The 23,872-nt window shown below is 39.0% G+C and overlaps 1 protein-coding gene across 1 annotated transcript in view; it reads right to left on the minus strand.

Annotated features, from left to right (window-relative positions):
- LOC114665373 (phosphatidylinositol 5-phosphate 4-kinase type-2 beta) overlaps positions 1 to 23,872 on the minus strand; it is a 49,308-nt gene that overhangs the window by 22,395 nt on the left and 3,041 nt on the right. Inside the window, exons 2-3 of the mRNA XM_028819907.2 lie at positions 2,784 to 2,881; positions 246 to 342 (exon numbers count right to left, since the gene is read on the minus strand). Coding sequence (XP_028675740.1) covers positions 246 to 342; positions 2,784 to 2,881 — 195 coding nt within the window. The remainder of the gene's footprint in view (positions 1 to 245; positions 343 to 2,783; positions 2,882 to 23,872) is intronic.

Raw genomic sequence — 23,872 nt, forward strand, 5'->3', positions numbered from 1 at the left:
CACACTGAGAACTCAGACACATGGAATAATCTACAAAGTAGTGTGGTGGACAGTATGACTTTGAGGACTTTCAAAATTCGACTTGTTTTTCTTTATTTATTTTTTTACACGTATAAAGTGGATAGGACTGGTTGATTTGTTGGGCTGAATGGCCTGTTCTCATCTAGACAATTTTAATGATATAATAAGGATCCTATACCTCAAAAAAAAACTTCAATTTCTGTTACTAATGCATACATACTCACCTGATAATCCTGGTCATCAATTCCAAATCTCTCACGCAAGTTTCGGAAAACCATTGGGCAGTACTCTTTAAACTTAAACCGACTGGGCAAATTCTCCCTTATGAAAATAAAAGGAAAAAAAAAATAAGTGAATGAATGAATGAGCAAGCATAAAATACCAAATTTGGACTAAACATAGAATTTGTACTGGAAACCAAGTGAAACTCCTCTGGCAGAAACAAATCTGTTAAACTATTAATATACTATATACAGTGGAACCTCGAGATACGATCACCTCTGTATACGAGAAATTCAAAATACGAGGAAAGTACGAGCGAAAAATTCAGATCTAAATGCGAGCATTGGCTCGCGTAACGAGCCACGAGCCAGGCTGTGGGTATAGCTCGCGGCTTAGCGAGGGGGCGTGGTAGCAGTTGTGAGCCGCGATCTGCGGTGTCTGCGTTTCTCACTTAAGTGCACAGGTGGGAAACTGCCCACATCCATGATTGTTCCTGTGGCTGATGGGCTGCAGCTGCCATGTCCTCCCCGCATATATAGAGAAGCGCGAGAAGAAGTAAAAGGAGAGAGAGAGAGAGAGAGAGAGAGAGAGAGAGAGAGAGAGTGAGTGAGTGAGTGAGAGTGAGAGTCTCAGTGTCAGTCAGCGTCAGCTGCATTAAGAGTGTCTCGCCTGTTGCAGAGCCCGCAGGTGAGACGCTAACAGAGAAGAAGCACCGGGGATTGTCATCTGTTTTACAAAGACTGCATCCTTTTGACGTTTTAACCTCGTGTTAAAGGATTGTTATTCTTGTGTATTTTAAACCTCCACTTCACAACTGTTTTAAGGATTATTTATTTAAAGATTTATTGAATGCTCTACTGCACTTTGGACACCTGTTTTGATTCTTTTAATAATCAGTTATATTATTTACCAGTGTTATTTATTAAAAGTAGACTACAGTATATATAATTTATCAGTGTTATTTGTTAGGAAAATTGATTTTTATGTTAATATATTTGGGGTGCGGAACGGATTAACTGGATTTCAATTATTTTTAATGGGGAAGTTTGTTCTAGATACGAGAAATTCGCTATACAAGCTCAGTGCTGGAACGAATTAAACTCGTATCTAGAGGTTCCACTGTACATAAAATTTTTAATACATTTTAGAGAAATACTCAATCTTATCAATACGCAAATGTCAGAGGTACAAAACAGTTTGCTTAACTTGTTTTCTCTACAGCATTTTGTTTTTCCTATTTCTTTGCTTTCATTTGTTGTTACTGTATATAAATTTGCAGTGTTGAAAAGCGAGAGGGAGAGACATACCTCACTTTACATTTCAGCTAAAGATTTACACAGAGGCCATCGAAGACAACTTTTTAATAGAACTACAGTGAAGGAAATGGATTTCTATTCAAACAACTCCATAGTTTATCTAAATGCATCTTTAATGCAAACCAACAAGAATATTACCACACACATTTGTTTTACAGAAGGGCTAAATTAAAGACGTGTTAACGTTTTATGGAAAAACTACAGGATTTTCAGTGGGAAGGTGCTGAAAACTGGTAGCTGTCATTGAAAAAACAGAAGCACCAAATTGTGAAATAATTCATTTTTTAGTAACTAGCAACTCTGAATTTTGTGGTCACACTATTTACCGTGAAACAATACCCAACTAAAGCCATTTCCCACAAGGGTGAGGAAATTTTTCTTTTTTTTTTTTGTTTTTGTTAAAGGCGCTATATAAATAAAGTGCATTGATATTACATCAAGCAGCAAATCAACAGAGACCTTACAGTTTTCCCAAAATTCAAATTGAAAATGTACATAAACAGAATGGTAACTTGTGAAAGCAGTCATATTGGACAAACACAGCAAACATCTACAGAAATACTTCACTAAGACCATAAGATATCCACTATGTTATTCAAATATAAAAAAAATGACAATACAAGAAAAGGTGTTCAAATATTACATTGAGTTTATATCCTGTACAGTAAAGGTGTTATTTTTATTTTTTCAACACCTGGTATTTAACCATTTAATACATCAGAAGCAACAATAGATACAAGGGAACATAATTAAACAAAAAATACATGGCCAATGTTTACAATGTTACAAAGAATTTGAAAACATTTATCAGTTTAACTAATTCAACAGAATTAATGAAATATTGTATATCAAAGTAATTTTTTCATCAAAGAATATGTTTTGCAAAATTAAAATACATATACATTAAAAAAGCATAAATAGGCAGCTTACACAAATAACTGACACCATAATGTTACTAATGAACATACTACATTAAATATGTTCATCACTTTAATGTGTGCTGACAACATATGTTTTTTATATTAAAATTAAACTGAGTTCTGAAGGACTTCATGACTAATAGTTCAAATCCAAAAGAAAACCTAAAACTCATTTTCAGCGTGTTAAAAGACGAGGCCCTATTTAGTCTCCTTTACCAACTACTGGACATCCACAAGAATATGAACTCTGAACCAATGACTACTTCTGTATGTTAATCAAATCCAACAGCATCCATCTACCTACTTGTTAAACAGATGATTATCCACCTTGATCTTGCTGTATGCTTTGAAATCATCTGGCATGAGCATCACGGGCACTGGCACATTGCTGAGTTCATTAATCTGCAAGACAGAACGGCAATTTGTTTACAAAAATACTAATAAGCTGAATTAAAAAACATTAATTTCTAGTCTTATTAATGTATCTGCAGTGTGAACAGAGTGCAAAGTATAGAGTGATTATTCCTGAAATGTTGCCTTTTAGTTTCTGAAAAAAGTAGCTCACTCAAAGTGCTCACTTTACTAGGCTCACTTGCCCTTCTAATGATACTGACTGATCAATTACTAACAGCACTACAAACATGAACAAACACAGACACAGTTACTTAATTCAAAAGGAAAACAGTAAGGCGGACAATTTAGGTATATTATATATATATATATATATATATATATATATATATATATATATATATATATATACATACACACACACAAACACAGTAATCACTCCTCCATCGCGGGGGTTGCGTTCCAGAGCCACCCGCGAAATAAGAAAATCCGCGAAGTAAAAACCATATGTTTATATGGTTATTTTTATTTTGTCATGCTTGGGTCACAGATTTGCGCAGAAACACAGGAGGTTGTAGAGAGACAGGAACGTTATTCAAACACTGCAAACAAACATTTGTCTCTTTTTCAAAAGTTTAAACTGTGCTCCATGACAAGACAGAGATGACAGTTCCCGTCTCACAATTAAAAGAATGCAAACATATCTTCCTCTTCAAAGGAGTGCAAGTCAGGAGCAGAGCATGTCAGAGAGATAGAGAAAAGCAAACAAATCAATAGGGCTGTTTGGCTTTTAAGTATGCGAAGCACCACGGCACAAAGCTGTTGAAGGCGGCAGCTCACACCCCCTCCGTCAGGAGCAGAGAGAGAGAGAGAGAGAGAGAGAGAGAGAGACAGAGTTTGTTTTTCAATCAAAAATCAATATGTGCCCTTCGAGCTTTTAAGTATGCGAAGCACTGTGCAGCATGTCACTTCAGGAAGCAGCTGCACAGAAGGTAGCAACGTGAAGATAATCTTTCAGCATTTTTAGACGAGCGTCCATATCATCTAGGTGTGCAAACAGCCCCCCTGCTCAATCCCCCTACGTCAGGATCAGAGAAAGTCACCGCAAGAGAGAGAGAAAAGTAAGTTGGGTAGCTTCTCAGCCATCTGCCAATAGCGTCCCTTGTATGAAAACAACTGGGCAAACCAACTGAGGAAGCATGTATCAGAAATTAAAAGACCCATTGTCCGCAGAAATCCGCGAACCAGCGAAAAATCCGCAATATATATTTAAATATGCTTACATATAAAATCCGCGATGGAGTGAAGCCGCGAAAGGCGAAGCGCAATATAGCGAGGGATTACTGTATATATATGTATATACATACATATATACACACACACACACATTTTATATATATATATATATATATATATATATATATATATGCATACACTTACAAATATAGGGCTTAAGTAAGGAAAGCAATTCTACCCCAGGCCAAGAGGAGGTGATGTTGTAAACTGCTGTCTTTCCTCCATTCACACTACCGAGAAGCGCCTCAGCAATCAATGCCACCTGTGGAGCCCGGAGAAGGCCCCACCCATTCCAGTTGGAACCAAATTAAAAGGGCCCTGTCTAGAGTGTCACGTCCCATTTAGACACAGGACTCTTAAGTGGAAGGGCTGTTTTGTTTGCCACGTTTTCATGGCTATTTTCTGTTATTTAAAGGTTGGATTGGCCCATTTTTTTCATTTGTATGTCATGATACTTTTGTGTTTCTAACATTAAAACTGTGTTGCCCTGCTGGCTCCCCAACGTTTACTGTGGGCTCCCTGGGTGTTTTTAGCTGTGACAATATATATATAATTTTTTTTTTCCCCAGACACTGTACTCCTTGTTATAAGCAGAGAGACATTTTTATGCCAGTCAGGTTCACCACAATCATTGCAGCAGTGTACCCATCTGCTACACATTCTCCATGCCACAAAATCAGGTAAGTCCTGTAACTGGTTCAGGAAGATGAAAGTGGATTCAGTTTGTTGCGTATCCATCCCCAGTGACACCATATCTGATAGTGATTGAGCATCTGTGGGATGAGATGAAACAAGCGATTTGGTACTGAGATTGACCACATCAGTGAGATACAAAGCCCATATAGGTCAGCATTTTAAGTCTTTTAGTCCAAATTGGGGGAACCAGCCTTTCATTATGTAGACATGTCTATAGATGGTTAGTGAGTGGACTCCCATTTTCAGATGAATTAAACCTCCTTTTGTCAGTTTCATGGCCATTTTAACTAAAGAAACCAAGGACTGCTTTGCTTGCCATATATTAAGTGAGAAAACAGAAGGGCCCGCTAAGCACTCTATTATAGGGAGACGTGTATTACATTTTCAATCAGATTAACAACTCAACTGTGTGTAAAATTATGCCAGGCATATTATTAGATAATTACACTGTAAAATTTTCTCTGGTCATAACTGTGTGCCAAAACTGCAACCTTCCACCTCTGTTAGTTCCTCCCCATACTTACTGACTTTGGAAACTTCGCCCATGGATGCAATAAATTCAATATGCTCTCCATGGCTAACTACTGTACAGGTATATCTCTGTGCTCAGCAGCTGTTGCTAAAGTAAACTTTCAGATAAATATGCTGCCTTACTGCAAGGTGGTGAGGCAGACCCAGTACTTTGCTAATAAACATTACAGGTGGCAAGAGCAGCTGATGTTATTTAAGTATGAACCTTTGCACAATTTAAGTTTCAGGGAATGTGTTTTTTTGACTCTGCAGTATAAGGTTTCCCACTCACAAATTTAGTAATTCTGTCCTCTTAGGCTGCAGAGCATTGTTTCAGACACTTCATTTATCAAATTGGGGGCTTGGGGGACTCTTAACATAAGCCATGAGGAAGAAATAAACCCAGCGAAAATAACTAGAACACCATCATACAATGCTACTGACTATGAAATTCACATGATTTTGATTTTTAAAAAGACCTTGCAATAAAAAAAATCTCACATAAAAATATTGTAGGCATTGTGGCTCAGTGGTTAAAGTACTGGACTGTAAAGTACAAAGTTGATCCTTTAATACTCAACATAGACTTGATGCAGAACCTTCATCAAATCATTTAACTTACCATGCTTCAAATATTGCAAAATTTGAACAATTGAATATTTCTGTATGTTACTATGAAATCATAACCAAGAATTAAAACAAACCATGCAAACATTTAATTCTTTTGAATTTATGGATCCATTGGCCACTAGGTCACACAATTAGATGTTTGCAGATGACAATAATGTCAGCTTTTGATTCCAAGTAAAGTCAATGTCACATTCTGCAACTTCTAGTCGTTGGGTAGTGTCAGACTTGCTGAGTACCGTTGTCGACTTCGCCAGGCCGTGTGGATTTACTCCACTCCACTGAAAATCATTGGGCATATCAAATTTAGCAACTGTTCAGCCCAATTCATGCTCATTCCTTTTTCTGACAGCAAATAGCATGAAGACTGATTTAGTAAGTGATGTACAAAGAGTTAACAGGTTGCAAGTTCAGCCCCAATCTCTGCACTTTATTTTTTTTTTCCATTCTGTTGTGATATGTGAAAGATGACACATCAGAACCATTATCTTCTGTTTTGGAGGTCCAGTCATACAGTTTCCTTATTCCTTGTTTGATTTTGCCGGAGTGGGTCTGTGGGTATGTCATGTTAGTGCAACGCCATTTCATGTTAGTGCAACGCCTACTGCTTCCAACTTGTTAAAGATTATGTAAAATCACTAAAAAAAATCATCCAATGTGACATAGCCTTAAACACATAAAAGCAACACAGGATGGGAGAGTTCAGGTATATGGAAGGATTTCGGCTCAATTCCAGTTACTGCCAGAAGACCTCCTACTTCATTGGGCCTTTGAGCAAGGCCCTTAACCTGAAAATTACTCCAGGAATACTGTATGATGACTGACCCTGCGCTCTAACCCTAAAAGGTCATGTGAAAAGACAATTTCCCCTTAGAGATTACTAAAGTTTATCAAATCAAAATCAAATCTGGACAAGAATGGCTGATGTTACCATCATTCTACCTAGTAGTCCTGCTTTAGGTCTTCAGGAATTGTTTGTAAACACAACAAAGGGCTTAAGAAAACATGTAATAGACTCCGTAGCTGCATACTCAGTCATTCGTGTAAACTTTTTTGGGCTGTCCTAGAGACCACAAAAAGGAATTGCACAGATGTGATAACTGGCATTTAGCACCTTTACCAATTCACATACAATGCCAAGGAATATAATTTATGCCTGCATTTAAACAGCATATGGAAGAAAATAATCATCCATTTCATGTCTATATAAATTACCTACAAGTCTACTAAAAACAACTTCAATTCCAAGAAACACAGGTTATTGTTAAGTCTTGAAAATGTATATTTTATTGCATATTTTCTTACATTTTTTGGAAATGCAGCTTGCCATTTTTAACTACGAAACAGTAAAGGATGTCAGTCGACTTAAGAGCCTAAGAATTTAAATGTTTCAAGTAGAACAATAGCTGCCATTGTCTAAAAAGCTAATCGGAATATCAAAATGGAGATGTCGCCATTGGCTACAAAGCACACTTCAATAACTTTATTCATATCCAGCAAAAACAAAGCAATCATCTACTATGGCAATGCAGGGCAAGCAGGCACAGTGAAATTTGTGTAAAGAAAAATAATCAACTATTAAGGGTGTAAATACATTAACAAAAAAAAAAAAAAACACAAAGTTCTGTACAATAGTCACCCTGACAAAAAAAAAAAAATGTTAATATCTTTCGCAAACTATCAGAGCCATTGTTGGAATGTGTTGGCTGTAGCATCAGACAAATGAACAGCTGCATATGCCGTACAGTGTCATTTTAAAGAGTAGTGGACATCTGATCTCTCATTCACGTCTGCAAACTACTGAGTGAGTGGCACTAGCTAACTTCCTACTGACACATGGCAACCATCTGCACACAGGCAAATAGGGTGGTTCTTGAAAATTACAAACTTTAAGGCACAAAGCAGCCAAATATTAACCTCAACATCAGATTTAGGCATCTGAGGTAACCAACAAAATGGCATTTCTAGTTTGTTAACTAACCAGCAGGAGACAAAATGTGCAAATAGGAGTAGAATGTTCTATGTGGAGCAGGGTCATCAGTGGAGTCTCCCAGGGGCCTGTTATTTTTTCTGATTTATATTAATGATGGTATAGTTAGTGTAAGAACCATTTGCTAGTTACAGTGGTGTGAAAAACTATTTGCCCCCTTCCTGATTTCTTATTCTTTTGCATGTTTGTCACACAAAATGTTTCTGATCATCAAACACATTTAACCATTAGTCAAATATAACACAAGTAAACACAAAATGCAGTTTGTAAATGGTGGTTTTTATTATTTAGGGAGAAAAAAAAATCCAAACCTACATGGCCCTGTGTGAAAAAGTAATTGCCCCCTGAACCTAATAACTGGTTGGGAAACCCTTAGCAGCAATAACTGCAATCAAGCGTTTGTGATAACTTGCAATGAGTCTTTTACAGCGCTCTGGAGGAATTTTGGCCCACTCATCTTTGCAAAATTGTTGTAATTCAGCTTTATTTGAGGGTTTTCTAGCATGAACCGCCTTTTTAAGGTCATGCCATAGCATCTCAATTGGATTCAGGTCAGGACTTTGACTAGGCCACTCCAAAGTCTTCATTTTGTTTTTCTTCAGCCATTCAGAGGTGGATTTGCTGGTGTGTTTTGGGTCATTGTCCTGTTGCAGCACCCAAGATCGCTTCAGCTTGAGTTGACGAACAGATGGCCGGACATTCTCCTTCAGGATTTTTTGGTAGACAGTAGAATTCATGGTTCCATCTATCACAGCAAGCCTTCCAGGTCCTGAAGCAGCAAAACAACCCCAGACCATCACACTACCACCATCATATTTTACTGTTGGTATGATGTTCTTTTTCTGAAATGCTGTGTTCCTTTTACGCCAGATGTAACGGGACATTTGCCTTCCAAAAAGTTCAACTTTTGACTCATCAGTCCACAAGGTATTTTCCCAAAAGTCTTGGAAATCATTGAGATGTTTCTTAGCAAAATTGAGACGAGCCCTAATGTTCTTTTTGCTTAACAGTGGTTTGCGTCTTGGAAATCTGCCATGCAGGCCGTTTTTGCCCAGTCTCTTTCTTATGGTGGAGTCGTCAACACTGACCTTAATTGAGGCAAGTGAGGCCTGCAGTTCTTTAGACGTTGTCCTGGGGTCTTTTGTGACCTCTTCGATGAGTCGTCTCTGCGCTCTTGGGGTAATTTTGGTCGGCCGGCCACTCCTGGGAAGGTTCACCACTGTTCCATGTTTTTGCCATTTGTGGATAATGGCTCTCACTGTGGTTCGCTGGAGTCCCAAAGCTTTAGAAATGGCTTTATAACCTTTACCAGACTGATAGATCTCAATTACTTCTGTTCTCATTTGTTCCTGAATTTCTTTGGATCTTGGCATGATGTCTAGCTTTTGAGGTGCTTTTGGTCTACTTCTCTGTGTCAGGCAGCTCCTATTTAAGTGATTTCTTGATTGAAACAGGTGTGGCAGTAATCAGGCCTGGGGGTGGCTACGGAAATTGAACTCAGCTGTGATACACCACAGTTAGGTTATTTTTTAACAAGGGGGCAATTACTTTTTCACACAGGGCCATGTAGGTTTGGATTTTTTTTCTCCCTAAATAATAAACACCATCATTTAAAAACTGCATTTTGTGTTTACTTGTGTTATATTTGACTAATGGTTAAATGTGTTTGATGATCAGAAACATTTTGTGTGACAAACATGCAAAAGAATAAGAAATCAGGAAGGGGGCAAATAGTTTTTCACACCACTGTATTTACGTTATGTCAAGTAGATAGAAGTATTTGCTTAGTTAAGTTAAATGTTTGCCTATAAAAAAAAGCATAGCCTAAGAGAGGATCTTGTAACCCCCACAAACTGAATTGGTACATTCTAACTCTTTCTTGTCCCTCTGACCATAGATTAGTCTCAGTTAGTGATCTGCCATTCCCATAAGTAGAGCTTGGGGGGCCTTAACGTGCCCAATAGTATGTAACGCAACATGCTCTGTTGTATGTGCAGTGCCGTACATATAGAGCGTACTGAAGGTGAAGTAAAGCATCTTTTAGTATAAAAAAAAACAACTGAAGTTTAACAAGAAAAGGCTAAGTTTAAAGAGACATTTTTCCCTATTTATTTTACTTTTCTACGTGTGTAACCACTTTTTTTCTTTATTCTTGTCTTGACTGTTTGCTTTGAATTTTCACTAAACCTATTAAAACGAACTTTTGGACTGAGTGATTTCTTTTGGCATGCATTTGACCCATGTTTGATCCTGCCTCACCTACCAGCAGCTACAATTAGTAAACTTGTGAACTTTGCGGATGACACTAAAATTGGAGGGATGGCAGAGACTGAAATGGCAGTAAGGAGAATTCAAAAAGACCTGGACAACCTTCAGAGCTTGGCAAATACCTAGAAGATGTAGTTTAATGTAGAAATGTGCAAAGTGTTACACGTGGGCAAAAGGAACATCAATTATAAATACAAGATGGGAGTCACTGTCATAGGGGAAAGAAACCTCTGAAAAGGATCTAGGGGTTTATGTTGATGCAACATTTTAATTAACAAAGCAATGCAGAGAATTAAAAAGGCAAATAAAATGTTAGGTTATATCATAAAACCTGTTGAATTTAAGTCAAGGGACATTATGCTCAAACTGTATGTTAACAGTTGAATCCCAGGATTTACGAACAGGTCCTACTGTGACAGGCTCCGAGAATTAAACCTGCTTAGTCTCAAGCAGAGGCAACTGAGTGGGGACCACAGCCAGGTATGTAAAATCCTCAAAGGCACTGATAAAGCAGATCCAGCAAGATTCTTTTGGCTTAAGTATGAATCCTGTACTCAAGGATATCAGTGGAAATTAAGGGGAACTGCATTTAAGACTGAAGCCAGAAAGCAGAAACTGGAGTTGAAGCCAAAACTCTGACAACCTTTGTATCAGATGAAATATTGGGACAGCTTAGCTATTAGCTAAAAACATGAGCCTCATGAAAGGAATGGTCTCCTCTTGTTTGCCAAACTTCTTATGTTCTTGTTAGCAAATAAACAAGTGAGAAGCAAAAATGCTGGGGCAGTGAGGTCATATGGCTTATTAGTGGTATACATTTGATTCAGAACATATCAGTGTGGAGCATTTGACTGCAGATGAAGAGATCCCTGGTTTAAATGTGGGTGCCTCCTCACCAGTACTTTAGGGGACGTGCATTTAGGACTGACGTAAGAAAGCACGTCTTTACACAAAGAGTTGTGGTATTCTGGAACAAACTGCCGAAACATGGAGTTGAAGCAGAAACCTTGACCACCTTTACATACAGCCTGGATGAGATACTGGGACAGCTTAGCTATTAGCTAAACAAACGGACTTGATGGCTTGAAAGGCTCCTCTCGTTTGTCAAATTTCTTATGTTTATAATTTGCTGACATACAAAACACAGTACAAATGTGATGCTCCAAAACGCTTGCTTCTTCTCTGTTCTGTTGTCTGGTTTTGAAAATTTCTTAGAAGTGATGTTGTTTACTTTTGCATTTTCTGAAACCTAAGCCTTACATATCTAAGGAACAGTCAAGTATTAAAAGAGTAGACTGAACAGAAACACACTACTTTACTAAGCAGAATGATAAAAAAGATGGCAAATACAAATATAAGGAGGATAATTTGCCATCCTACTAACTTTAGATTTTACTGAGCATCAGAAAGCAAGTGCATAATAAAGAGGCTTACTTCTAGGTATCATTTTGTGAATCTGTGTATCTTTATAATAGTAAGTTTGGATACAATAAACCACTTCCGAACCAATCCAATTGTAAGTTTAGGTTGCATATTTTGTCTGACACCTTTCAGAATGTACTCCACACCCAAGGTGTCTCAAATGTTTTGGCCTGTCGGGGGTCCTCAAATCACATATGAACACTTGAAACCCGAGGTGATTTTGGCTTGTAAATTTACACATATGGCTAAAAATAGCAACCTAAATGTAATGCATGCTGGGAGTGTTAACAGCTGACATGTTACCAGCTTATGAAAGTCAGACATCACATAAGAGATCTTTTAAATATGACCACAAGAAATTAAAAAATCGCTATTAGTTAAACACCAAGGTAACTTCTCGTTTTGTAACCTTCATAGTAGGGTGTATAAGCTGCAAGCAGGGATGGCTTTTCTGCATTTTGTTGAGCCAGGAATAACGTAACAGAAGAATCACAACAAAAAAGAACAGCATAGCAAATTTTCTTACAAAAGATGTTGCTCAAAGCGTTTTACACCATGTCAAAGCAGCAGTTACATGCAAATGAAAACAAATTAAATTTAGACAACAATAATAATGAATACACATTATACAAAAGATAAATACATATTGGACACTTACATATGAAAGGTATCTAAATAAGAGAAAAAGAGCCCTTAAAAATTGAATATAGAATTGTTTTATTAAGTTTCTAAGTGACAGTCTAGTCTGATGATGAGGTCATATGGCCAGGGTGGACCAAAAAAAAAAAAATTCACAGGGGTTCCAGGCCAAAAGCCCAACAAGCCCCTACTTGGCACCCACTAATAAAAAAAAGTTACATAATACTGATTGTTGTTGTATCCTCAAATTGTGATGTAAACAGTTCTACCTTGAATTGCTAAAAAATACCTAAGCACTTGTCGTTTTCATATATTATAAAAGTAGGTACAGAAAAGAATTACCGCTTTTGAAAATATCTACATTTTGTTGCTTTACAACCTAAAATGAAAACACACACAAAATAATTCTTTCAGCTTTATTACCTTGATGTAACCAACCTATCACAACCAAGTCAAAGGTGTAATAGCAACCGTCTAGAAAAATACTACATAAAAAACAAGAATCCCTGATATTAGTAGTAGTAGCAGCTTTTTATTATAATTTCAACCACATACAGTTAGCACAGTACACTGTGAAAGGAAACACTACACAGGACTACAGAAAAACTACACAATTTAACATAAAGAGCAAATGCGCAAGCAATGCAGGACAGTGCAAAGACAGATAATGGTACAAATGAAGCCAGTGCAGTGCCAACCAGTGCACCTTTTTGATATCTAAAGATACAAAAAATTAGCAGGATGTGCCAAAATGTGACAATATCTTAATAGAAGGAATATATTTAATAAATATAAAGACATAATCTACTGGAGTGGGAAGCAGAGTGTGAGCTATTAGTCTAGTCCCCGAGTGTTTAGGGATCTTATGACTTGAGGGAAGAAACTATTACACGTTCTGGTAGTGAAGACCTGAATGCTTCGGTAACTTTTTCCAGATGGCAGGACAATGAATAGTTTATGTGAGGGGTGCGTCAGGTCCGGCACAATGCTGGTGGTCTTGTGGATGCAGCGTATAGTGTACATGTCCATAATGGAGGGAAGAGAGATTCCAATGATCTTCTCAGCTGTCCTCACTATGCTCTGCATGGCAGTGCAATCCCCAAACCAGACATTAATGCAGCTGCACAGGATGCTCATCGATAGTCCCTTTGTAGAATGTGGTGAACATGGCTGATGGGAGATGGGTTTTCCTCAGCCTTTGCAGGAAGTAGAGATGCTGCTGGGCTTTCTTGTCTATAGAGTTGGTGTTGAGGCCATCAGTAGCGCACACACCTCTGCAATAATCCACGGATTCAGATTGGGGCATGTGGTGATGACCTTGGAGTCAATAAATCATCAATGCACTTGTTGATATAGCTGGCCACAGCAGTGTACTTCTCCAAGTTAGTGCAGTCACTGTTGGTTGCAGTCTCTCTGAACATGTCCCAGTCATTGAGCTCAAAACAGTCCTGAAGAACTGAGATGGCTCCTGCTTGCCAGGTTTTTACCTGCCTTAGAACCATTTTGAATTGCTAGGCAAGCAGTCTGTATGCTGGAATTGGCATAACAGAGAGGTGGTCTTATTCGCCCAGGTGGGGCTACATCCAATACCATCAGGAATGTTTGTTGCAAAGTCCATATACTGATAGAATTTAAGGAGCACTGACTTGAGATTTGCATGGTTGAAATCTCCAGCGACAATGAACAGTCCATCTGGATGAGCGTTTTGCCTTTCACTGATAACACTGTATAGCTCACAGAGTGCTTTCTTAGTGTTTGCTCTGGGAGGGGAATGTAAACTCAAACTACAAGCACAGTAGTAAATTCCCGAGGTAAATTAGAGGGACTGCATTTAACAGCTACAACCTCCACCAGCGGTGAGCAATGGCTAGGCACTTGCACAGTTCTTGCACCATTTCGTGCCGATATAAACATACATGCTGCTGCCACGTGCCTTACCGCACTGAGCAGCATTTCTGTCTGCACGAAACACAGCTCGTCCGTCCAACTGAACCGCGGAATCCGGGAAGCTGTTGCAAAGCCACGTTTCTGTAACAATAAAGACACAACAGTCTCTAAACCCATGCTGGGTAGCCTGCCGAAGTCAGATGTAATCCAGTTTATCATTCAGGGAGCAAACATTTCAGAACAGAATGGATGAAAGAGCCCGTCGGCTACAACTTCCTATTAGCCTCGCACAGACTCCTGCCCGCTTTCCACATCCTCGCACACCGCTTTTGTGTGCCACTTCTCTTGCCATCAGTATCAGGCGACACCAAAGACTGAAGGGCAGTCCGAGATTACAGAGCTTCTTCAGAAGATTGTCCTTTTGGCTGAATTTTGAACTATTTCTGTACAGCAAAAGGGTCTGGCGATGGTAGACGTAAACACTGGTTGTTCCAATGTCAATTTACTGAAGAAGGTCAAGCTAAGAGACAAAATAGTACAAGACAGCACCATTTTGTGTCCGGAGTGGCTGCTGTGAGCTACTGCTGTGCCGCTATCAACCAGGCATTTTTGAGAAATTTTGATAGATTGATAGAGGGTCACTGCCCCTTCTAAATAATATATTTGTAAACTTCATCAGGTGTTACAGTAAGTAGTCTCCTTCTCCATTGCACACCAAGGTAACTGGCTTCCATTCGTGATCATTTGTAACTATTGTGATTAGTTTAGCATCAAACCAGCTATTCCTGGAGCATTCCAGTGCTTGGAAGTGTAACTGAAAACAGGCAATTGCTTTCAATCTCAGAGATAAAGTTGTGGACAGGCACAAGTCAAAAGATGGATGCAAAGAGATTTTAAAAGCTTTATCAATCGCTAGGAGCACAACCAAGCCCATAACCAAGAAGTGGGAAGTGTTTTGTATTACTAGGACCCTCCCCGGATCAGGCCACCCCTCCAAACAGGATGGATGAGTGATGAGAAAACTGGTGAGAGTGGCTACAAACAGGCCAATGGCAACTTTGAAGGAGTTACAGAACTTTATACCAAAGAGTGGTCATTGTGTGCATGTAACAACAATATCAGAAGCTTGTATGGGAGGGTTGCACAAAAAAAAAAAAAAAAAAAGGCCACATCAGGTCTTAATTGAGCTTTGCCAAGATGCACCTTGACAATTCTGAGGCGAAGTGAAAAGTGTTACAGTCAAAATTGAACAACTGGGCCCCAAAACCAGATGATACACCTCGCTGAAAGCCAATGCAGCTCACCTTCCAAAACACACCATACCTGCAGTAAAGCATGGAGCTGCTAGCATCCCATTATAGGAGTGTCTTTCTGCAGCAGGGACTGGGGCAGTTGTCGGGGTAGAAGAAAAAAATTGATGGGGCAAATATGCCATCAAATTCTTGAGGGAAAAACTGCTGCCCTCTGCCAGAAAGCTGAAGATGGAACGAAGGATCACCTTTCAACATGAAAATGACCCAAAGCATAAAGCAAAATTAGACCACACAGTGGCTGAAGGTGAAAAAAAAGTGAATGTCCTTGTGTGGCCTAGTCAGAGCTCAGAGGTAAACCCTATTGAAAATCGGTGGAATGATCTGATATTTGCAGTCCGCCAACAGTCACCATCTGCTTTGACTGAGCTTGAATGGTTCCGTACAGATGGAACCAGTTGGTACAGAAGTACTCCAACAGACTCAAGGCTGGAATTAAAGCAAGAGGTGGTTCCACAAAATGCTAACACGGTGCTAGTGATCCTTTATCAATTCAAACTTTATCGGTATCAATTAATATTTTTCAGAACCGTTCCTTATATATCTATTAGTTGGATGAGAAAGGTTGCATTGAGTAAACAGAGATGAAAAAAATTGGTTTGTTTTCATTTTAGGCTGTAAAACAACAAAATGTGAATATTTTCAAGGGGGGGGGGGTCTTTTCTACACCCACTGTATATATGAATGAAAAACCATAAACTATTTTGTTTTTTTGTTTTTTTTAAATTAAAGACTGGCCTGCATCCTTTTTTATTAAGAAAAAAAATGCTGCTTTGGGCATAACATGGTTGGCTTCACTTCACATGATTATTGGATGGGTTTACACAGAAAGATGCTCGCATACAGACATTCCTTTCTGAACATTTTTGTCTGTGCAGATGTTTAAAATAATAATAATAAAAAAAAAAGCACACAAACCCATGCAAATTTCACTTTACACTCATCTGATGCGGCATCTTCCATTTGCAAAAATGAAGCTCCTCTTTCACTGCAGGTCACAAATCTCCAGTTGACACACCTGACAGAGCAGTAGACCACTGGGAAACAAGTAAACATGCATCCTCCCCACTGGGGACTCCCAGCAGGCTCAGCATGAATTGATCTTATCATAATGGCCCTTCTTACTCAGCCGCTCTGTACACAATTTAATGCTGTGGGCTGTTAACAGAGTTGACAGTCGGCCTATGTAAGCACAGATGCAAAATTACTGCCATTAAGTGAATATGGTTCAACGGCCATGGAACTAAGCAGTAACTGAAGGGGCTGTGGGCATGTTCATAAAGTGGCAGAAGGTTTGTTACAGTGCAGGATACCTGCCGAATCACAGTAGCTAACAACTGTACTCAAGTGCTGTGTGCACAGGTGGGTTTTGAAGATGGCACAGTTGTTCCAAAGGCAGGAGACTTTTTTTTCCCCTTCCAAAAAAAAAATAAAATAAAGAAAATCAGAGGGAAATGTAAAAATGGGACAGGAATTCTGTATCCATTGCACAGGTTTTTTTCAATGTGGGGCTACTTTAATTTGAGGTGTGGCACACCTTTGCATCACTTGCAATATCCTGCAATTATTAGATTTGGCTAGGTTCAAACAAAAAATAACATTCTCAAACCTGTTTCATCCACATCATGGTTATGAGAGTCACGGCCCATCCCAAAAGAATGAGGTATAAGATAGGAAGGAGCCTTGGACAAGCAAGTCACCATTGCATTGCACACTAGCAAGCACACACACACACGGCCAATTAAGACCTGCCATTTAACATATCCTGCACATCTTTAGAAATAGAATAAGAAAACCTGAACAATCTATAAACAAAAGGGGAGAATGGGCAGTAAAAACAATCACACAGAGTTCAAACCCAGAATGCTGTGATGGCAACTATACTTAAACCAGGGTGCCACTGTGCTGCCCGCATCAAGATAGAACCCTAAATTTATGCCAATGCAGAACCACTGAGAATTTTCACTTTTTTTTTTTTTTTTAAAAAAGCGGCCAGAAGGTGAAGTGGTTGGCTTTATGAAATGGGCCTGAATCTCCTTTAGTAACCCACCTGGACGCACTGCCTATTGGAAAAAGCCTGAAGTGGAGGATAACTGCTATCTGTGTGATCCACAAGGCATATTCCTACCTGGACAAAGCTGGTAGCTCAGTGAAGATTCTGTTTTGTAGATTTCTCCACAGTCTTCAATACCATTTAGCCATCCCTGTTAAGGGGTAAACTCAGAGATACACAGGAAGATGAGTGTTTGGTGCTTCCAGATAATGTGACTACCTGTCAGACAGACCGCAGTTTGTGAGGCTCAAAGACTGTGCTTCTGATACGGATGTAAGCAACACTGGAGCTACACAATGACAGTCCTGTCTTCTTTTCTCTTCACTCCGTACACCTCAGACTATAAATATAACAGCAGGTCATGTCACTTGCAGAAATTCCCAGATGATGCTGCACGTATGGGGGTGTACTGATAACAGAGTTGACACAGAGTTTAGGAGTCAGGTGCAGAACTTTGTTTCTTGGTGCAATGACAATTGTCTGCAATTTAACATCATCAAAAGCAAGGAACTGGTGAGTGTCTTTCACCACACCAAAGAGCCTCTATGTCCTGTCACTAATCAGGGAGTGGATTTAGAAAGAGGTGGTCCACATTAATGACAGGTTGCACTGGTCTCGGAACACAAAGAAACTAAAGAAGAAAGGACAGAGCCAACTCTTTTCCATAAGAGACTGCGTTCCTTTAACGTGGAAAGTGACATCTTTCACATTCTTTTCAACTCTATAGCTAAGTTTCCATCCAGTTTTTTGCGACGTTTTGTTATCGACAAACAGAATATACGTAAAAAAAATGTGCGAAATTTGCTGTCTCCAGCCTATTTCCATCAAACTGGCTTTTTATCGATAAAATAGTGTGCGTGATGACGTCATCCCCCCCCCCCCCCCCCCCAAAACGAACTCGCATAACTTTTGTTGTATTGCGAAAAAAATCTGCCCTTGAGCCGTTTCCATACATAATTTTGTGTATGTCGCAAATTATCTACCTTTTGTTTTCCACGTTACACCCCCTCCACTAAACAAAGAAACAAAGAAATGGAGAGATTATTCAGACAGTTTTTTGAAATTTGCCAGCTTACTGTTATTTCAGTTTCACAAATAATTGGAATTGTACATAATATCCGAAGACGACAGCAGAATGAAGCAGTTGCTTGTCTGATAGCCCTAGAGCTCGAAGAAAGTACCCCAGTGCGACGAAACCCACGGGTATGGGAGAGACGACGGAATAAGACCTTCTGGGAGGAGGTGGTGGAGAGACACTTAACAGAAAATCTCTGGCTGCAACATTTTATAATGACATGGCCGACGTTTGAGATGTTGTGTGGATTCATCAGTCCTGATGTTGTGCCCATCACAGGTCGCCACCGACCACCGGTTCCAACCCAAAAGCGGATTGCCATCGCCCTTTACAAGCTGGCAACCTGCGTTGAGTACTGTATAGAGTAGTTGGAGAAACTTTCGGGGTTAGTAAAACTACCGTCCATCGATGTGTATATGCTGTGTGCACCGCTATTAAAGAAAAATTAATGCAGCGTTATATCAGACTTCCGACTGTAGCGGAGGCCAATGAAATTGCATACTGCAATTCCTTGGTGCATCTTGTGCCACAGATTTACGGTGCGCTGGATGGCACGCATGTGCCTATTCTTCCCCCGACGGAAGGCTACCGCGATTACATTAATCGCAAAGGGTGGCCATCTATTGTTCTCCAGGCCCTTGTTGATGACAGGTGCATGATACGAGACATTTGCGTTGGCACTCCTGGAAGTGCCCATGATGCAGCTGTGTTTGCAGCATCGGATCTGTATAGGTCAGCCTACCTTTCAACATCCCTTCACAGTGCGATAACAACTGAATTAACCTGCTTCCCTTAAGATTTTTAATTAAAACTGAAATTTGAATTAATACAAAATAACGACGTTTAATCAAAAAAAAAACTCTCTTCATCAGACCATGCAAACCGCTCCGCCATTCTCGTTTTGATTGCACGTGATGAAAATGTGACACATTTATTTGCGTTAAAGCCCTTTTTTCCGACAAAAACTGTTTCCAATGTAGTTTTTGCGACATCTGAAGTATCGATATGGAATTTATGCGCTAAAGTTAAACGGAAAAATATTATGTCGACATGTACAACATTTTATCGATAATTAGCATTTCCATCAGCTATATCGGTAAAAAAATTTGAAGCGCTAAATAGATAGATAGATAGATAGATAGATAGATAGATAGATAGATAGATAGATAGATACTTTATTAATCCCAGGGGGAAATTCACATACTCCAGCAGCAAAAAATATTAAATTAAAGAGTAATAAAAAAAAAAAAAGTATTTTTTCGCAAAAACTCCTTGGATGGAAACCTGGCTTATGATGGCCGGTGTGGTGTACTGAACTGGTAACATCACTTCAAGAGAGGCCTACTGAATCAAACATTCTAAATTAATGGGCAGACTTGGTTATGGAACACACTCTAGACCCCTGGAGGTAGTAGTGGAGGAGAGAGTTAAAATAAAACTGAGTGCCATTATGAACAATGCTGCATATCTTCTCTCCGACAAACTAACACAGAAGACCATCAGCCAATGAATCAATCAGCAGAAATCTGTCAAGAAACGCTACTGGGCCTCCTTTATATTAACACCAATATGCCTGTATAGGGCCTCACTAGGACAGAAATTTTCTCTCTTTTTAATTTTCTTGCTTTCTACATATTATGGTGTGTTTTCAGGCCATAGTATGTGTGTATACATATTTATTTACTTATCTACCTATTTATGTACACGTGTATTTATTATATTTATTTATTTAAAGAGCTTCTGTAAAATGCCAACACCAACCCCCGGGAACAAATAAAGTTCTATCTATCTTAAAAACTCAACAACAAGACTTCAGCACAGCCAAAATACAAGAAATGCTGACAGTCCAATAACACTTTGGAACTGAATGTTGTGACACTAAAAGCACACCTTTTAAATGTTATTAAAGATGTTCATCATTAGCTCTCAAGCTGCATGCCCATTCTCCGTCAAACAAATACTGCTGACTGTCTTACATGTTAATATCCAAACATACAAGTTTGTAGTTTTTTTGTTACAACATTGATTTTAGGAAATGTACATATTATAATGTTAAACTATTAATTACATTATTTTATATTCAAACCATCAGCAACAAAACCAACATGACATATCAATAAATAATAATGATGAAAAATAGTAAATAGGACGATATATTTTTTAATTTGATACCGTTCATTATTCCTAAATTTTGATCCTCATAGCCCAGTATAAGCTGCTGGTTTTAGCATTACCCATTTGTAAAATCGGATGAAAATGTCCACATTTTAATGAGCTGCTGCAATTACACGCCTGGTGTCTGCCATCTGAATGTTAAACCAGAAACATCAAACTGCATGTCTGACCATTTTTCTAACTCACTTAATCCAGCTCTGTTTTCACAGGGATGGTGGTGTGAAGTCAAATTCAGCAAAATCTGCATAAGGCAATAACCAACCCTTGACAAAGTGCCAGTTCATCATAGGGCACATCCACCCACACGGTCAACCTATAGTAACTGATTTAACTCGACTCACGTCTTTGAGACGTGGGAGAAAAAAAAAAAATCAGAGTACTTGGAGAGGAACCCACAGAAGAAACTGAGACAAAGCGATAGTCCCCTAAGACAGAGACCAGGGCAGGATTCAAAGCCAAACCCTGGAAGTGCTGAGGCAGCAGCACTATATAGGCAACATAAAGAAAAACAGTTGTCATCAATAGATTTATTTCATGGCCCAGAAACAACAACATCACAGAAAAGCTTCAGTTAAACATGGAAAAAAAAAAGAAACATGTGATATGTATCACATTGAACAGTCAGAAACCGCCATCTTACTTAAAATTTACGCCAGCTCAGCTGCTAGCAAGTCTGAATCTGTTGGGCCGAATAGCCTGCTTAAGTCAAAATCTTTCTACCATGTACACATATTTGATGTAAGACAGACAGAAACCTTGAGGTAAGAAAGACGGCTTTTCATACTCACTGATCAGAGCCCCAACATCCTGCACGTTGACTAGCAGATACAAGTAAAAATTTCATTGTACCCTATGCATATGACAATACAGTTCCCTCCACTATTATTCGCACCCCTTGTAAAAATTAGTAAGAAGGGTTAGAACAAAATCACTATTTGCTGAAGAACCGTCATCTTGCACTGAAAAAATGACAAACACCTGACTTTGTTTTTCTTTGAATGAACATGTTTAAATTAAAAGTTGTCATCAAGAAATAAATATTTTTAACAAACACACATGTGCCACATTTGTTGGCAACCTTGGAAATGAATGTGAAACAATGTAACTGAGGCAGGTTTGCAATTTAAATTGGACATTGTTAAGTTGATTGGAGTGTATAGGAACTTTCCAGCTGAAATTGATGACTTCTTGAATAACTGGGATACAAATGTAAGGAGACACAGAACTTCAGTAGTGATTTTTTTCTAACCCTTCTTACTAATTTTACAAAGGGTGCCAATAATAGTGAAGGGCACTGTAAGTACCCTATAAAGTTAACCACGTATGTGTATTTCCAAACCTGCCTAATCCAAGTCAGGGTCAAGGCAGACCATAACTTATCCTGGCAGCACTAGCCACAACTTAAGAAACAACCGTGGGCTGGGTGCCAGTCCATCACGGGGTACACACACACACAAACAAGAACTCACACCAAGGCCAATTTAGACTTGCTACATTACATCTCATCACTCACATGGCAAAAAGTGGGGCCCAGAGAAATGCCTAGGACACACAGGACTAATGTAGTAGGATTCTCATTTAGACCTCTGGTGCTGCGCAGCACACCACTATGCTGTCATCCATACTATGTGTGCTTTCATTTCTTAAGAACTGGAGGAAAAACGCACGTGCAATTTCTTACACAAGAGTACATCGATGTAGCAACCAGTTTTCTGCGATCCTATACTTGAAAAAGAGGGTTGATAAAATGGAAAGATGAAATAGGTCCACTGATCTCACCTTTTTGCAGACTGTTCATTTTCTTTGATGGACTATCCAAAAATTAGTCATTCTTTCTGATGAAGATGCAAAAGCAAATGTGAAACCCTCAACGAAAATGTTTAGCCACTAAAGTCTGCAAATTCATCCCCGGAACATTAGAACAATCTAGATGAGAGCAGGCTAATTAGGTCCAACAAAGTTTGCCAGTCCCATCCACTGAATTTCTTTTAAAAGGGCATCAAGTCGAGTTTACCTGGTAGCTTATTCCATGTGTTTGTGGTTCTGTGTGTTAAAAAAAAAACAAAAAACTTCCTAATGTTTCTGTGAACTTTACCCTTAACAAGTTTCCAACTGTGTCCCCGTTTTCTTGATGAACTCCATTTAAAGTAATAACCTCGATCCACCGAACTAATTCCCTTTGTAATTTTGAACACTTCAATCAGGTCTCTCCTTTTGCTTCAACTGAAAAGCCTCTGCTCTTTTAATCCGTCTTCATAATTCAACAACTGTAGCCCTGGACTCAGCCTCATAGCTCTCCTCTGGACTTTTTCTAGCACTGCTTTGTCCTTTTTTGTAGCCTGGAGACCAAAACTGTACCCAGTACTCCAGATGAGGCCTCACCAGTGTGTTAAAAAGCTTGAGCAGAACCTCCTTGGACTTGTACTACACACATTAGGGGGATTCCTGACATTATGTTAGCATTCTTAATGGCTTCTGAAAACTGTCAGGCAATTGATAGTGTCGAGTCCACTTTGAATCCTAAATTTTTCTCATAAGGTGAACTTTTGATCTTCAGACCACCCATTGTGTATTCAAACCTCACATCTTTACTTCCTACGTGTAATACTTTACATTTTTACATTTTCTTATATTATATTTCATCTGCCACAAATCTGCTCAAGCCTGTCTGCTGTCCAAGCCCCTCTGTAATGATTCAACAGATTGAAGATTATCTGCCAATCTTCCTAGCTTGGTATAATTTGCAGACTTAGCTAGCTTTCTACCTATATTCCTACCCAAATAATTTATATATATTAAAATAATAGCAGTGGCCCCATCACTGACCCTGCTGGACACCACTGTTAACAATTCTGATAAGGTTCCTCACACCATCACCCTCTGCTTCCTGTGCCCGAGCCAATTCTGCACCCATCTACATACAAAACCCTGAACTCCCACTTCTTTTAGTTCGAGTTCAAGGGCAGTAGTGAGGTGATGCTCACACTGCTTTATCTATTCATATTCTCAGAATGGGATAGACAGACAGATAGAACTGTATTTGTCCCCAGGTGGGAATCTTGCATTTTTGCTAAAATACTATTATTACCTACTT

The sequence above is a fragment of the Erpetoichthys calabaricus genome, chromosome 14, assembly GCF_900747795.2.
Source record: "Erpetoichthys calabaricus chromosome 14, fErpCal1.3, whole genome shotgun sequence".
Lineage (NCBI taxonomy): Eukaryota > Metazoa > Chordata > Cladistia > Polypteriformes > Polypteridae > Erpetoichthys > Erpetoichthys calabaricus.